Below are 16,444 nucleotides of genomic sequence, written 5' to 3' on the forward strand. Positions count from 1 at the left end.
CCAGGCATCTGATGTCTATACCACCCATAAATTTCAACCATAATTATTAATCTGGCATATTCTAGGATAAAACTTAGAGAAGTCCACAATGACAGACGAACACATAAACAGTAATATTTGTGAAGCCAAGAATTCAACATAAATATGAGTGAATAAACTCATCATTCTCCCCTTAACCCCACTGAAATAATCTAAATGCTACAGGAAATTAAAGAACCCAAACACACTTCACACATCTACAATTGAGGTCAAATCAAAGAGACAATCAAATATTTTTAAGAGCAACCATAATCAGATGAGCTTGCACAAATACACATGTAGTTACAGGTACAGCAGCAAATCATACCAAATACAAATGAAGCACTCCATCAAACCAGGTTTGAGAACACTTGGGTCTTTTAAAACTTTTTAATGTGAAGCAATATATAAACAGACTTTTAAGTATTAAATAATCCTTACATTCTTGAAAGAAACTCAACTTAATTAAGCATGTGTTTGTCCCTACTCACTACTTTTTTGTGCATGTGTTTGTCCCTACTCACTTCTTTTCTGGACTGTGTTTAGTGTTCAAGTTGCTTTCAAAGTACCAGATTGTTGTGATTGGGCGCAGTGACTCCTGTCTGTAATCCTAGCACTCTGGGAGGCTGAGGCAGGTAGATCGCTTGCGTTCATGAGTTCAAGACCAGCCTGAGTAATAGTGAGGACTTCGTTTTCTCCTGATTTAGAAATAAGCTCAACCTCACCCTCCCCTTCTTTGTGTCTCCAATGTCCATTATACCATTCTGTGTGCCCTTGTGTAGCTTTAATTTAGCTGCCACTCTCACTCATTTCGTTTTACTATTGATTTTCTATAGTAAATCTAACTTCTTACATTGGTTTATTTTTATTTTTTATTGTTTGTTGAAAATCCATCAACTGAAGGAAAATGACCTGAGTGGAGATGTTGCATCTTTCATTTACTAGATTTGTGAACTGCAGTAAAAATTAATGCTCCTATGTCTCTATAGTATAGAAGTGGAGTGTACTTTGTTTTCTCCTAATTTAGTATTTTCAATTACTAGGTGAACCTTGTTTTAAAAATTAGGACCCAACTACAAACTCTGTATCTTGTTGTATACACCATCATGTGTTAGAATATCTATTATTAAAAAAACATAGTCCTTTGACTTCTCCACCTTTAAATTAAATTTTAAAGAAATTGATATATTAAAGACATACAATTATTACATTATGAAGTCCATCCTCCTATTTATTTTAAAGTTTTGGAGCCTATATGAGTTGACTTGAGGAACATGAGACAAATATTCTGTTCCTCATTCAACTGTCATGACACTTGAAATTCCACCTTTAAATATGCTTCTTAGAACCAATAATTTACCTCAGCAAACTTGCAGAATACAGAAACAGCACACAAACATCAATTGCACTTCTATATTCTAACAATAAACAGTCTGGAAATCAAGAAAATAATTACATTTTGACAGTACCAAAAAGAGTAAAATATTTAGGAGCAAAGTTAAACAAGGATGCTAGAGACTTGTACCATAAAAGTTAGGTAATGTTACTAAAAGAAGTTAAAGAATGCTCTAAGAAGCAAGTAAATAGAAATATATTCTACATTCAAGGATATTAAAATGTCTATACTACCCACAAGAATCTACAGACTCAATAGAAGCCCTTATAAAATTCCGAAAGTATTTTTCCTATAATAGAAAAATCTATCCAAAAATTTGTGACATCTTAATGAAACTCAAATAGTCAAAATAATCTTGAAAAAGAATAAGTTCAGAAGGTCTTACAGTCTATGATTTCAAAACTGATTATAATGCTTCAGAAATGGAACAAAAGTATATGGTATTTCCACAAAGGCAGACATGTAAACCAATGGAATAAAATGGAGAGTCCAAAGTAAAACTTTCTCATATGTGGTCAAATGATTTTGGAAAATTATCACAAACTATTCAAGGATGAAAGGAAAGTCTTTTCAGCAAAAACCAATTTCACATGGAAAAGAATGAAGCTGGATCCTTATCTTATACCATATATAATAATCAAACCAAAAGATAGATCAAAAACCTTAATTTAAAAGCTAAAACTATAAAAGCATTAGAAGAAAACACAGGAGGAAAGCTTCATGGCACTGGTACTGGCAATAATTTCCTGTATATGACACCAAAAGTATAGGATGCAAAAGAAAAATTGGATAAATTTGACGACATCAAAGTTTAAAACTTCTGTGCATCAAAGGAAACACAACCAACAGAGTGAAACAACAATCGAGGGAATGGGAAAAATATTTGTAAATATTTGTATCAAATATATATTTGAGAAAAAGTCAATATCCAGACTATATAAAGGACACCTGCAACTCAGAAACAAGAAATAGACGGCAAATTAAAAGACATATAAAAGAGTTGTATCAGTATTTTCCCAAAGGAGACATACATTCAATGGATCAGTAAGTACAGGAAAAGATGCTCATAATCACTAATTATTAGGGTCATGCAAATGAAAACCATACTTACATACCTTTTCATAGCCATCAGGATGATTACATCAAGAGAAAAAAAAAGACGAAGTGCTGATAAGAATGTGGAGAAACTAGAACCTTTCCACTCTCTTGGTGAGTATGGAAAATGGTAGAGCAGCCACTATAGAAAACAGGCACTGATTCAAAAGTTTAAAAGTAGAATTACCCTAAGATTCATACAATAATTCCACTTCATAGTATAAATCCCTCAAATTAAAATAATTTGGGTATATACCCATAATATTGAGATATCTTCACACCTGTAATCAAGCGAGTTTATACATAATAACAAAAAGGGAGAAGCAGCCCAAATATCCATTACTAGTTAAATAGACAAAATATGTTTACACATATATTTGTATATGTATGTGTGTGTATATATGTGTGTGTGTGCAGATATATATATACTACAGAATATCATTCAGCCTTAAAAAGGAAGGGAATTCTGACAATGTGATAGAACTTTGACAGACTTTGAGGGTATTAGGCTAAATGAAATAAGCCAATCACAAAAACATAAATACGATATGATTGCACTTACATATCTACAGTAGTCAAATTCATAAACATAGAGTAGAATGGTGGTTTCCAGCCACAAGTGGTTGGGAAGTAAAGAGTTATTGTTTAGTGGATTCATAGTTTCAGGTTTGCAAAATGTGAACAGTTCTCATGATGGATGACAAGTGATGGCTGCACCACTATGCTCGTGTGTTTAATTCCACTGAACTGTATACACTTACAAGTGGTTAAAATGATAACGATAAATTTTGTCATGTGTATTTTTCCACAATTAAAATTTTTCACAATTAAAATATTTTTAAAAATTTAAACATGCCTTTCCTTTAAGATTTCTACTCTACATGTCTACTTTCCAAATGCAAATATAAAAGGAACTTACAATGCAAGATCACTTATCAACCAACTATTACCATTCATATTTTAAGGCAGGTGAAAATGGTGCTATAAGTAGAAGGAGGAAATTGAAGAGAATAAATATTTTGCATTGTGGAAATCAATTGAGCATAACAGGTCTGGGGGTGTGCAAAATTATCCACATCGTAGTATTAAGTGCTTTTTTTTTTTTTTAAGAGATGAAGTCTCACTTTATCACCCACAGTAGAGTGCGGTGGCGTCACAGCAACCTCCAGCTCTTGGGCTGAAGTGCCTCAGCCTCCTTCTCTTGCCTCAGCCTCCTAAGTAGCTGGGACCACAGGCCCCCACCAAAACACCTGCCTATTTTTTGTTGCAGTTTGGCCAGGGTCGGTTGAAAGCTGCCACCCTCAGTATGTGGGGCCACCGCCCTAGTATTAAGTGCTTTTGAAGAAGTGATGAAGTGAAGTACAAGAGCAAAGAAAAGAGAGAATTCATTATCTGCTTCTTCACAAAGTCCCTCTAAAAGCAGTAATTATTGACCTCGTTATAGATAAGTCTGGTATGAGGACAGGTAAACCCATAGTATAGAATTTGAGCTCTTCCATGCTAGAGATTGCAATAAGACTATTAAGTGGGAAGGATTGTGGGAATTTAGTCACATCAATGCAATCATTTTTACATTACTAACTAAAGAAAAATGGGAGCCCTTCACAGATTTTATAAAATTAAGAAAGCAAAAGATGTCAAAAGGAGCCAAATTTGGCCTGTAAGATAGATGTCTAATGATTTCCCATCAAAACTCTCACAAAATTGCCCTTGTTTCATGAGAATAGGCAGGAGCATTGTTGGGGTGGAGAACTTTCAAGTGAAGATTTCTCTTCTAGCATCTTTCTCTTAAGTTTTGGCTAACTTTCTCAAAATACTCTCACAATAAGCAGAAGTAATCTTTCTATGACCCTCCAGAAAGTCAACACCAAAATGTCTAAAGCATCCCAAGAAACCATTAACCATGTTTCCCGTGACTGGACTGTTTTTGCTTTGACTAGACCACTTCTACCTCCTGGTAGCCATGGCTTTGATCCTGCTGTGTCTTCAGAATCACACTGGTAAAGCCATGCTTCATCTCCTATGGCAGCTCTTCAAAGAAATCCTTCAGGATCTGATTCCACTTGTTTAAAATTTTCATTAAAGCTGTACTCCTGCCTGCAGCTGATCTGGATGCAACTGTTTTTGCATCTATCCAGCAGAAAGTTTGTTGACCTCTAATTTTGCAGGAAGAATTGTGCAAGCTGAACCAATTGAGATGTCTGTGGTGTTAGCCACATTTCTTCTGAAAATCATGGGTCCTCCTCAATTAACAAGATGAAGGATTTCCTTGCAGACTGCGGTGGATGTTCTCCCACAGCAGGTTACATCATCAGCATTTTCTCATCCTTTCGTAAAAGGAGTTATCTATTTACAAACTGGTGATTCCTTTTGGGGAATTGTTCCCCAAAACTTTTCATAATGCATCAATTATTTGACCATTCTTTCATCCAACCATCACCATAAATTCAATATTTGTTCTTTCTGCAAATTTGGCAAAATTCCTGTTGCTCTAATAGGGGCTGTTTTCAAACTGAAGTCACATCCTTCTTAGTGCTTCAAACTAGATCCTATTTCAAGCATGTTATAGCAAATAGTATTAGTTTATTTTGATGTAAGAAAAAGTGAAATTCATGCAGATTTTTCTGTAATGTGCATTTCCATTAACTTTTTGAAGATCCCTCATACTTATTGAACAACTGATCAGAGAATCCAAAATTGAAAAAAACTTCTAATAATTTTTTCAACCACATGTTTCTGAATTTCTTGAGGCAATTCTTCTAGCTCAGTCTAATAGCCAAAAGGCAAGTTGCTTCTTGTGGTTGTTCTTTCGCTTCAATATTCAGTCAAAAATTCTGTCTAACTTCGATCCAAAGATTCAATGATAGACGTTTTGATGAATAATAACTCTGAAAATGATCTATGAATTTAGAGAAATTATTTGCTTAAAGTGAATGTTTTCCCTCCAACCCTACACCTGTGCTGCCAATGGTCTAACCACTTCCTATCTGTCATGGTGATTCCCTGCTGCAGTGGATGTCACAAGGAGGCGCCTGCAGTTTTTGTACAGCTCCCTCCAACAATCCTCTCACTGTGGGCCCCTCAGTGCACAGAAATATGTTGCTGAGTCCCCCAGCTGTGAAGCTGAGATGACAAGGTTGATGGATTTTCTGGCCTTCTGGAAATTCAGTGAGTAGCGACCTTCTGTTTCATTTATCTGGCTATAGGAGTCCTGGCGAATAATGAGAATCATCTCCCCACTGCTGGGCTGCTTGTACCAGAATAGGTTATAACTAGGATCACTGGTGTCATACGTGCATTCCAGAGTCACAGCCTCCTTCTCCTGCACCAACATTGCTGGTTGGACTTGAGTTACTTTCTGGGCAATACCAGATCCTGAAAGAAAAAAGAATTAGAAGTTTTAGGGATAAGTGGTGTGAAACAAAGAAATTCTATTTTTATGGTCTGTTACCCCTCCTTCCCAACATCTCCATAAGTCCATCCTGTACCCCTGGTCCTTACATAATAAAGGAAGCATATTCCTGCTGGCCATCCCTACCTAGCCACATCGAAGCTGTGAGCACCTTCAGCAGGCTGCAGAGCAACATGTCTGTTTCTTCCTCTACAGGGAAAATACCGTCTTCTTCAACGGTTCCAGGGCTCTGCACTGTGAGGTGAACCTGACAGAGAGGAAGAAAAGTCACTGGGTGTGTGCTGCTGCTGCTGCTGCCCTAGAGCAGGAAACAGAGGTTTCCTGGAGTAGCAAGTTGGTGTGTGTCATGTCAAACAGCTCCGTGTACTGGCTGAGAATCGCACCTCCAGCAGCTTCCTTTTGGATTAACAAACTCTTAATGTGATAACAATTAAATCTGAAAAATACCTAGGCATATTGAAAAGAAAATTTATAATTAGACCAGCTACTCTATTCAGTCACTGTATCTGTGACAGAACTGGGGGATAAGGACTTACTTAAGATGTGATAATCGTGTACCTTCACATCCATTCATGTTACTGTTTCTCCTGAGATAGAAAACAATCACGTTATAATATAAAGGCAAAGTTGTTTGGACTTATCTCTGCAGGCCTTTCAACTTCCCTATTAATATAACAATATTCCCGCCTCACTTCCAGTGTCTTTCCAGTGTCTTTCCAGTTGTCTATCTTGGGGCCAAAAAGCATAAAACACTCATCTCTGTTTGTTAAAGTGTAAAACAGGGAAGCCCTCAGACACTGGGTCCTATTATAAATGTCTCCTTCACGTTTCTATCTAGCGTTGACAACCCAGCTCTGTTCATAAAAGCCAGATTAGACACCAGTCATTAAGTCTGGTCATTAAGTTATCAAATCTTTGAATTTATACTTTTTCCATTACCTCAATGGGAACCCTAAATGAGCCACAAGCAGGCACCACATTATCTATGCCCAGCTCTGAATAGAATATATCCTAGAAGACCCTGTACATCTCCCCAGGAATGATCATAGCAGCATTGATTGCGATAAACCTTTCTTTGTGAGTGAACCCCATGCCCTAGGGTTATTACCCAACAACATGGCAAACGATAAAAACTCCCCGCCTATCATAGCCTACTCCTTAGACACATACAGTAGCCATAACTTATCAAAATAATTTGGTGTTAACTCAGTTGGTTGAAACATCTTCAGATCTTTCATGGAATCACCATTAAATTTGATGGACCCACATGTGGTACAACTGCTAGTTCTCTAAAATACCCCAATATTTTTTATAATTACTTTGTGAAATATAAATTTCCTCTTATCATATTCAATTCTATTACATTTATCAGTTAAAAGAGTCTCATAATTGCACTTCTCACACCTACTTCTTAATTAATTTTTTAATGACTTCAAATTTAAGAGATAATAATGCTGCTGGTTATGCAATAACTACCACAGACTCCACTATGAAATCCATTCCCTTACAGAAGTAAAATTAATACAAGTAACTGAATTGGTGACTTTCTCTTAAGCATGTCAAGTTACAGAAAATGTAAAGAGTCATAGTCAGGATATTTTAATGTAGTTCACAACTTCCAAGTACTATGAAGACAATGAGGTTTCTCAACCTTTTTAATCATTTCTTCATTTTCTCATGAATCTTTTAAAACTGGATATAAAATATATCAATTATTTGATGTCTTGATGCTGCTCAAGGAAATTTTGTAATAAAGCAAAGTTCCATAGTATGAAAGATGTTATAGAAGGGAGGATTAAATGCTTGAGCCTATCATGCTGCTAAATAATGCCTGTCTGAATAAAGTCCTTATACAAGTACCTCTGACAGGACATAAAGACAAATCCATGGCAAAGGTCAGTAAGTCCAACTTAAATTAATTATTAATTTTTTTATCAATGAGTATTAAATATATCAAAGCAAGAAAAACTTCCTGTTGGAACCAAATGATCTCCAAAGAACTTACTGAAGCCATCCAGAGACAGTTCATCACAGAAGGGCATATGGCTGTGATATTAAAAGAAAACACTTGTGAGGAAACTTTGCTAGACAACAAGAAATCTAGCCAGTTCATGTTCTTTTTGGAACCATGAAAACTATAAAAATGGGATCTGAACTAGAGTAGTGTTTTAACAAAACATTGGAGAATCTCCAAAAGGATTTTCCATAATTATATTCCTTATGTGTGTTATGAGTCTATATTTGTAATAGTCTTTCTATTTTCTACATGGTTTAAAATATTCTCCTGCCAGAAAGATACAACACTCACAATAACCCCAAAAGTCACTATGATTTTGTGTTCCCTATCTGTGACATTTGAAATGATCTATACATAAGGAAACATATATTTGGAGGGCAGTTATATAAGGTTTGCCCACACTCAAGAATTTCCATTTTCTTTTTTAATCACCACCTGATTCTCTGAAAATGTGGAAACAAATGGAATATAAAAACTGAAAATAATTATTGTATCAGACATCCTTGAACTCCTTCAGCCTGATGTATTAATTACCCTTAGTTCTCATGGCCCTGCGTTCTTCCTCCTCACAAAGTCATCTGTTTTCTCACTGTGAACTGAACCATAAATATTCTATTCTCTTACAAACACAACTAAATAAATAAACCTATGATATTCAGTACAGGTTGCCTTTTCTGGCCTTTCATTTAATCAGTCTTTTGTTGTTGTTGTTGTTGTTGTTTGTTTGTTTCTGAGACAGGTCTTACCCTATTACCGGGTATACCAGAATACAATGGTGTCAGCATAGGTTGCAGCAACCTCAAACTCCTGAGCTCAAGTGATCCTCCTGCTTTAGCTTCCCAAGTGGCTGGGGGTACAGGCATGGGTCACCAAGCTCCACTAATTTTTCTACTTTTTTAAGAAACGTGGGTCTCTCTTGTTCAGGATGGTCTCAAACTCCTGCCTTCAAGCAATCTTCTGACCTCAGTCCCCCAAAATGCTAGAGTTCACTCATAATCCATCATGCCTGGCCTTTTTAATCAGTCTTTCTTACCTAAATCTGGGTGACTTCTTATTCTGAGAAAAATTCCAGAGAAAGACTGCCTTTGGCTTCGTGAAACTGACTTTCTGAGGTACTATTTATTATCAGCTCAGTGGATAAAGCACAAAGAGTTCATCTGTGTTTATTTTTTAATGATTAGCATGACATCATCCATCTTTAAATGACAAGAGTTGAAAGTTACCCACATTGAACATCTTAAACTGAAGTTCTCTGGAGAATTTGCAGAAGCAGACATCCTCAGAAGATCAGTGCTAAACCAAAATCCTTAAAAAAGCAAAATCTCATGAACTAGGCAGCTCCATCCAAGACTAATGGAGTAGCACTCTTGAGATGACGGAATCCACTGATTGTCATACTCTGCCTTGCTGGCTTATTTTGTTTGGTTATTGTTTTTGTTTTTATTTTTTTGTCCTTGAATTGTATTTTTTCACTTCAATAATATAAAGTTACATATTTCTAATTTACCAGATTTTGTTCTTTTGATAACAAAATAGTTTGTCAGATATGTGCTTTAATTGAAGCAATAACCACTCTAACGCTATAATTCAGTGTGACAAAGCCATAGCTAAAACAACATATTAAAGAATAGTGGGGGGAGGTGCCCATGGCTCAAGTAGTAGGGCGCTGGCCCCATACATCGAGGGTGGCAGTTTCGAACCCAGCCCCGGCCAAATTGCAATAACAAAATAAAAATAGCCAGGTGTTGTAGTGGGCGCCTGTAGTCCCAGCTACTCCAGAGGCTGAAGCAAGAGAATCACGTAAGCCCAAGAGCTGGAGGTTGCGGTGAGCTGTGAAACGATGGCACTCTACCAAGGGCAACAAAGTGAGACTCTGTCTCTAAAAAATTAAAATAAAATAAAATGAAAATAAAGAATGGTGGGAAAACCTAAACAGCAATCATAGCCAAGTGATAAGACTAAAGTGAACTTTTATCAAGAAAATTATCCTAAAATATTAGAAAAATATACATAAAAATTTAGGATAGGATTGGTACAACTAAAAACTCTCAACTAAACCTCTCCATTGTTAACTGCTATAGTGTTTCTTTGGTAGAACTATAAATCAAATTCCCAAAGATATTCAATCACTTGAAATGGTGAGTTAATCCTATAAATAGCTTAAAAGTTTTACATATTTCAGTGCAGGATAACCTGTGCATGGTGGCAGGGATGGAGATCAAGCATGTACTTCCTGTAACCAATCCTCGGACTTAACAAAAGTTTACATATTTATGACTCCCCGCATATGACATCCTGGAAAAGATAAAGGAGCAGAGCAAGGTGTGCAAGCAGTTGGGGATTAGAAGGGTTGGATTTCAAACAAAGAACACAAGGAAGTTTGGGGATGATTATACTGTACTATATCATGGGTGGATGATAGTTACATGAATCTGTACAATGTATGAAAATTCAAAATTCACAGACTGAACTGCACACCAAAAAGTGTTCATTTTTCAATATGGTAATTTTTTAAATAAAAATTTAAGACCCTGAAAAAATACAACAATTGATGTTGTTTCTATTTTCCTAACTGGACTCATATATATATATATATATATATATTAGCATATATATATCCTTTCCTCATTTTGTATAAAAAAGAACCAGGCATGGCAACTGTGGTAGTCAAAATGATGGTTACAAAAGTCATATCCTAATCCCTGGAACGTGTGCATGCTACTTTTTATGGATCAAAAAAAAGAAAACTTTACAGATGTAATTGAAGGAAAGATCCTGAGATGGGAAGATTTTACTGTATTGTACAGGCCTTAAGGGCCATGTGTCTTATGAAAGGGAGGGAGACATGACTACAGGAAATGAGAAGCCACGTGGCCACAGACGTAGAGATTTGAGTGATGGAGCCACAGGCCAGGCAATGCCAGCAGCCATCAGAGTCGGAAGAGATGAGGAACAGATTCTTTCCCACAGCCTCTGGAAGGATCCCTACCGACACTTCCATTTCTGTCCAGTGAAACTTATTACAACAATATTTCTGGGTTTGTTTTTTGTTTGTTTGTTTTTTGAGATGGAGTCTCACTTTGTCACCCCCAGAAGAGTACTGTGACGTCATAGCTCACAGCAACCTCAAACTCCTGGGCTCAAGTGATTCTCTTGTCGCAGCCTCCCAAGTAGCTGGGATTACAGGTGCTGGCCACAATGCCCAGCTATTTTTAGAGGTGGGGTCTCGCTCTATTTCAGGCTGGTCTCCAACTCGTGAACTCAGGCAATCCACCGCTTCGGCCCCCCAGAGTGGTAGGATTATAGGTGTGAGCCACCGTGCCAGGCCAAAAATATTTCTGTTGTTTTAAACCAGAAAATTTGTACAGTGGCAATAAAAAAAAAAATTATAGTAACCTTAGCAAATTTGTTTCACACGTTTTATTTAGCTTCATTAATCAATTTGTTTCATTCTATGCCAACCTGACAAAAGTTTTACAGTAAATTTTATTACCTGCTAGGTTAAATCATTCTTCACCCATATTCTTTTCCATTTAAGGTTTAAAGCTTAAATGTGTCTTAACTTGAGCTAACTCTGTACTCTGTACAGAACCAGATAACTCTGTACTGGTTCTGAAAGAATTGTTTTTCCTTTCATTAGAAAAATTGTAACCTAAGTAAGACACATCCATTAAAATAATAGCAATTACACACTCCCTCTTTTTTAGTGAAGAAGTAAACCAATAGAATATAAACCATGATTCCACTCATTCCATTTCATTCTTGCAGAAAATGGACCAATCAAGAATCAACTTGTTTCTACTGGACAGGAGCTAGTGGGATATAAAGGCAAATAACAAAATCCCCTTGAAGTGCTGAGCCTTGGTATTGACCATTCTTGTTCAGCTGTCTTAACCTGAATTTAATCTAATGAGTTTTCCCCATAAGAACAAGTCAATTAGTTAATAACTAACAACCATAAATCAGTTAAGACAGACCACTGTCACTATACAAATTGGCAATTATATCCATCCATAAGTAGAATATGAGGAATCTTAAAATTAACATTGCCTTGACCAGAGGGAGGAGAATTGGGAAATCAAATATTTATGCAACCTCTTTATTTCCATTGATTTATCTACAACACTAGAAGGTACAACTTATAAAAGAAACTTGTTTAATTCAGTCAAAATATGAAAGTGAGTCAGAGATATTTGTAGCAAGCTGTCTAAATTAATTAGTCCAAAAACATCCTGAAATCCACTAATAAGAATTGAGTAAGGTAGCTGAGAAGTATATATGAAAAACTTTCCCACATATCCCCAAAAGAAAGATAAACACAGCAAATGAAATTAAATGTCTGGGGCCAAGCACATTTGCTTACACCTGTAATCCTAGGCAGGTGGATTGCTTGAGCTTTGGAGTTCGAAACCAGCCTGAGCAAGAGTAAGACTCTGACTTGACTAAAAATAGAAAAACTAGCCAGGCATCATGGCTGTTGCCTATAGTCCCAGCTACTCAGGAGGCCGAGGGAAGACAATCTCTTGAGCCCAAGAGATTAAAGTTGCTGTGAGCGCTGATGATGCCACAGCACTCTACCCAGGGTCACAGAGTAAAATTTTCTCAAAAACAAACAAAAAAAAAGAGGAAAGAATGAAGGAAGGAAGGGAGGGATGGAAGGAAATTAAATGTCTGGGAATAAATTTAACTACCTTAAAATAAAAAAACTTTCCACAGAGAAAGAAAGACATAGATAAGCAGCAAGAAATACTACATTATAGAACAATCATGTAATCAACTATACTTTTTAAAGTGTTTTATTCTTCACAAATCAATTTAGAAATTTAATTTAACCACAAAGACTAAATTAAATTTTAATATACTAGAGCAAAATTCACTTCTTTCTACTTTCTTTAGCAAACATCTACTGGTTATTAACTATGTGAAAAAGCTTTCAATTGGCTCAGTGCCCATAGCTCAGTGGCTAGGGCGCTGGCCACATACACCTGGGGCTGGCAGGTTCGAACCCAGCCCGGGTCTGCTAAACAACAATGACAACTACAACAAAAAAATAGCCTGGCATTGTGACAGGTGCCTGTAGCCCCAGCTACTTAGGAGGTTAAGGCAAAAGAATTGGTAAAGCCCAAGAGTTTGAGGTTTGTGAGCTGTGATGCCACAGCACCCTACTGAGAGTGACATAGTGAAACTCTTGTTTCAAAAAAAAAGCTTGAAATTAAAACATACAGCTTTCCCTTCTTAATTCTTGGAAAAGTTAAGAAGAATAGATATTAAAAAGTATTTTGAAAAAGAAGGAAAGATTGGTGAATCTAATCTCACATTCTCAAATTATTTCCTATCATAATTTTCCTCAAATACATGAACAGCATACATCCTGATTAGATTCTAAAGGAAAGCCTAAGTCACATTTTGTCAACAAGAAATAGCAAGTAAAAAGGGCTGTCAAATTTTACAACAGATATAAAGAGTAAGAAAATGAAAATCACTGTGACTTACGAAAATCTGTCAAGAAGCTATTAAAAAGCATATGTTTGAGGAAAATATTTGATTATAGGAAAAATCCTCAATTCAAGACAAAATAAGTGAAAAATCATGACCATCATTATAGTAAGAGTCTAGGAAGAGATTAACCAAACCTTAGCAAAAAATTATCTAAGCTCAGAATTATCAATTTTCTATCTCCCATGTTTGGCATCCAATGTTTTACAATCAGAAAAAACTAACAAAAGCAATTTTTAAAACACGAAAGTTGAAAGTTCAACCTTAAAGGGATTGTGATGTGGATACTAGTGAGTTATTGACACAAAAGGGTTCTAAATAGCAAAAGTAAAGTCATCTTTAAAGCCTGAATTTCAAAATAAAACTTCACTCATTGCCTTTAAGAAGCCATTAGGCGGAGCTTCCTGATTGCTGAACATGGCCAAAGAAAGAATGGAATTTCAGTACCCCTGCCCCATAGCTTACCCTATGGATCTCGCTATCTGATTGCTCATTTTTACTATGTAAATTAAAGGTCTATGCTTAAGGAAAGGGAGTGTGGATTCATGCCCAGACTCAGGTTTGCACCTAGATTACAGATGTACAGCATGTGCACTCTCTGCACATAAGTAGGCAGTTGAGTCTCCAGGTTGGGCAGCTGCAATATGCAGGAAGAGATGGTTGGCCATCTTACTCAATAAAACTATGAACCTTTGTTCTTGCTTTTTGTCTGTATTTGAATGATTATATATAATGAATTGAGGACATTTTCCAAGTTTTTGCTTACACCAAGGCAAGTTGACCAAAGCACTCTTTGAATAAGTACAATTAATTAATTTGTACTCTTTGAATAAGCACAATTAATAACAGAGCTGTCTCTGTTTTACTGGTATAAAAGTAGACACATCGATCAATGGAACATGATGGAGAACCCAGAAACAAAACCACATACATACAACCAACTTATCTTGAAAAAGCACACAAAGACATACACAAGGGAAAGGATGGCACTATTCAATAAATGGTGCAGGGACAATTGGATAGACACATGCAGAGAATGAAACTGGGTCCCTATTTCTCATCATATACCAATATTACATCAGTGTATAGGTCATTTCAGAAGTTTTGAGATACTCAGAAATTAAAAGATGTAAGATATTGCGTGGGTGAATCAGAAAGGACACTGTTGATTGTGTTTCTTGGAAGTGACATAATGAACAGTAACATAGTCTGTCTCAAAACTTTCGTAGTGACCCAGTAAAAAACTTATCTCAAAATGGATTAAAGACTTAAATGTAAGATCACAAGCAATAAAAAAATAAAATTAAAATAGGCTTTCACTTTAGTTCTCACCCCCTGACTCTATGTATATTCTATTTACCATCAACTATATTCTTATTTGGCAGGGAAGTGGAGTTGCAACAGAGGGTGGAAATGGGTAGCCATAAAAGTCTGACTTACAGCTTTCCCAAGTACAGTTTTATGACTCCCTTTGCCTTCCTGTTTTTCCACTGAATTTCTAGAGCAAATGACTTTTGATATGACTGTCAAAGATCTTGAGTAACTGAGAAAAGACCAAGGTAAACTATGAATTGTGAGGGAATATCTGTTATCCTATTAAAATATTTTCTTCTTATATATAAAAGAAATCATACAATCAATACCATTAAGATGGGCTGTGGCATAAAACCAGAGTGGACATCAAGATGTATATGTTAAATATGTGTACCTTTTTGTGTACTGATTATAACTCAATAAAAAAAGAAAGAAGAAACTTCTAGAGGTAATGGAAATATTTGTGGTGTGTAGATTATGATAATAATTTCATAGGTTTATATTTGTCTGCAAATACATCAACACGTACAAAGTAAATATGTGCATTTTGTATGCCAGTCATACCTCAACATTAACTTTAAATAAAAATTTTTTTAAACTAGAGTAGAAAGAGAAGAGTGGAAAATATTTTATCCAGAGAAGAATCATGTCTTTATTTCCCTTCACTCATAATTGTGAAAAGACTTTCCTTATTAATCAATCCCTCCATATTACCTTTAACTTCTGTTTGTGTCTAGAGGGCAAACAGAACATCTCTGTCCTGCAGTCTAATCTATGTTCCCAGGCATTCCTGGGGCCCTAAAAGGTTTGACTACAGGCTGCAGGTGGCTGGGGAGCACTGTGTGCTGACTGCACAGAGGTAGGTGGCTGTGTCACTGGGCTGGGAGTCCTTGATGAGCAGGGAAACATACTTGCTGGCTTTATTGAGATGGACTGTAAACCTTCCATTTGTATTCTTCTCATTGCCCACGTATATGGACACCAGCAACTCAGGGCCTTTCCCAGAATATTGTCTGTACCACACGAAGTACTCATTAGCACTGTTGCTATAAGTACAGTTGAGAGAGGCCCTGGCTTTCTCGGAAACAGGGAGGAATTCAGGATTCTGCTCCACCTCCTTCTGTTGGCTCTTCACCCCTATATGAAAGACAATGTTCAGACAAAAAAGGTTGGTTGGGTAGCGGATGCTTACTCCTCAAAATTAAAATTAGCTTTTTGCAGGCTTCCCACCCATTACAAACACTTGCTTAAAAGGAAAAGACATTTATATCTTTATTGATGCCCTAAGATGGACAATAACTCCAAATATATCCGAATATTGTACTATTGTAATTACCCATACAGATGCCCAAAACTCACAGCTTAAATGAATCCCCAGGATGGCTAGTAGAACTCTCAAGGATTTCATCTCCACAGCTCCCTGAGAACTCATATTTTAAACCTTAAAAAAAAAGAGCCTAACTTAAGCAATTCTGATTTTCTGCTTTAAGAATCATAAAAAGATTCTGTTCTGCCAATTAGAAAAAAAAGGTTCTTTTCATCACCCCTGCTATGCCACTCCCCTGATATATCGTATCTCTCTCTCTCTCTTCCTCTCTCTCTCACAGAAACACTGAAAGAGTTTTCATCAAGGTCCTTAAGAAGACACTGCCATCTTGTGGAGTCATGATAGTGATCAAGGATGTATTGAAAATGT

The 16,444-nt window shown here is 36.3% G+C and overlaps 1 pseudogene and 1 gene segment (V, D, J or C); both read right to left on the reverse strand.

Annotated features, from left to right (window-relative positions):
• Positions 1 to 5,499: 5,499 nt before the first annotated feature.
• LOC128588621 (T cell receptor alpha variable 14/delta variable 4-like) lies at positions 5,500 to 14,102 on the reverse strand (annotated as a pseudogene).
• A 706-nt stretch (positions 14,103 to 14,808) lies between these two features.
• LOC128588622 (T cell receptor alpha variable 12-2-like) lies at positions 14,809 to 16,232 on the reverse strand. The segment is given in 3 exon segments: positions 14,809 to 14,913; positions 15,599 to 15,885; positions 16,108 to 16,232. Coding segments are annotated over 3 exon segments (465 nt in total).
• Between the last annotated feature and the right edge of the window lie 212 nt (positions 16,233 to 16,444).

This window comes from Nycticebus coucang, chromosome 6 (assembly GCF_027406575.1).
Source record: "Nycticebus coucang isolate mNycCou1 chromosome 6, mNycCou1.pri, whole genome shotgun sequence".
Lineage (NCBI taxonomy): Eukaryota > Metazoa > Chordata > Mammalia > Primates > Lorisidae > Nycticebus > Nycticebus coucang.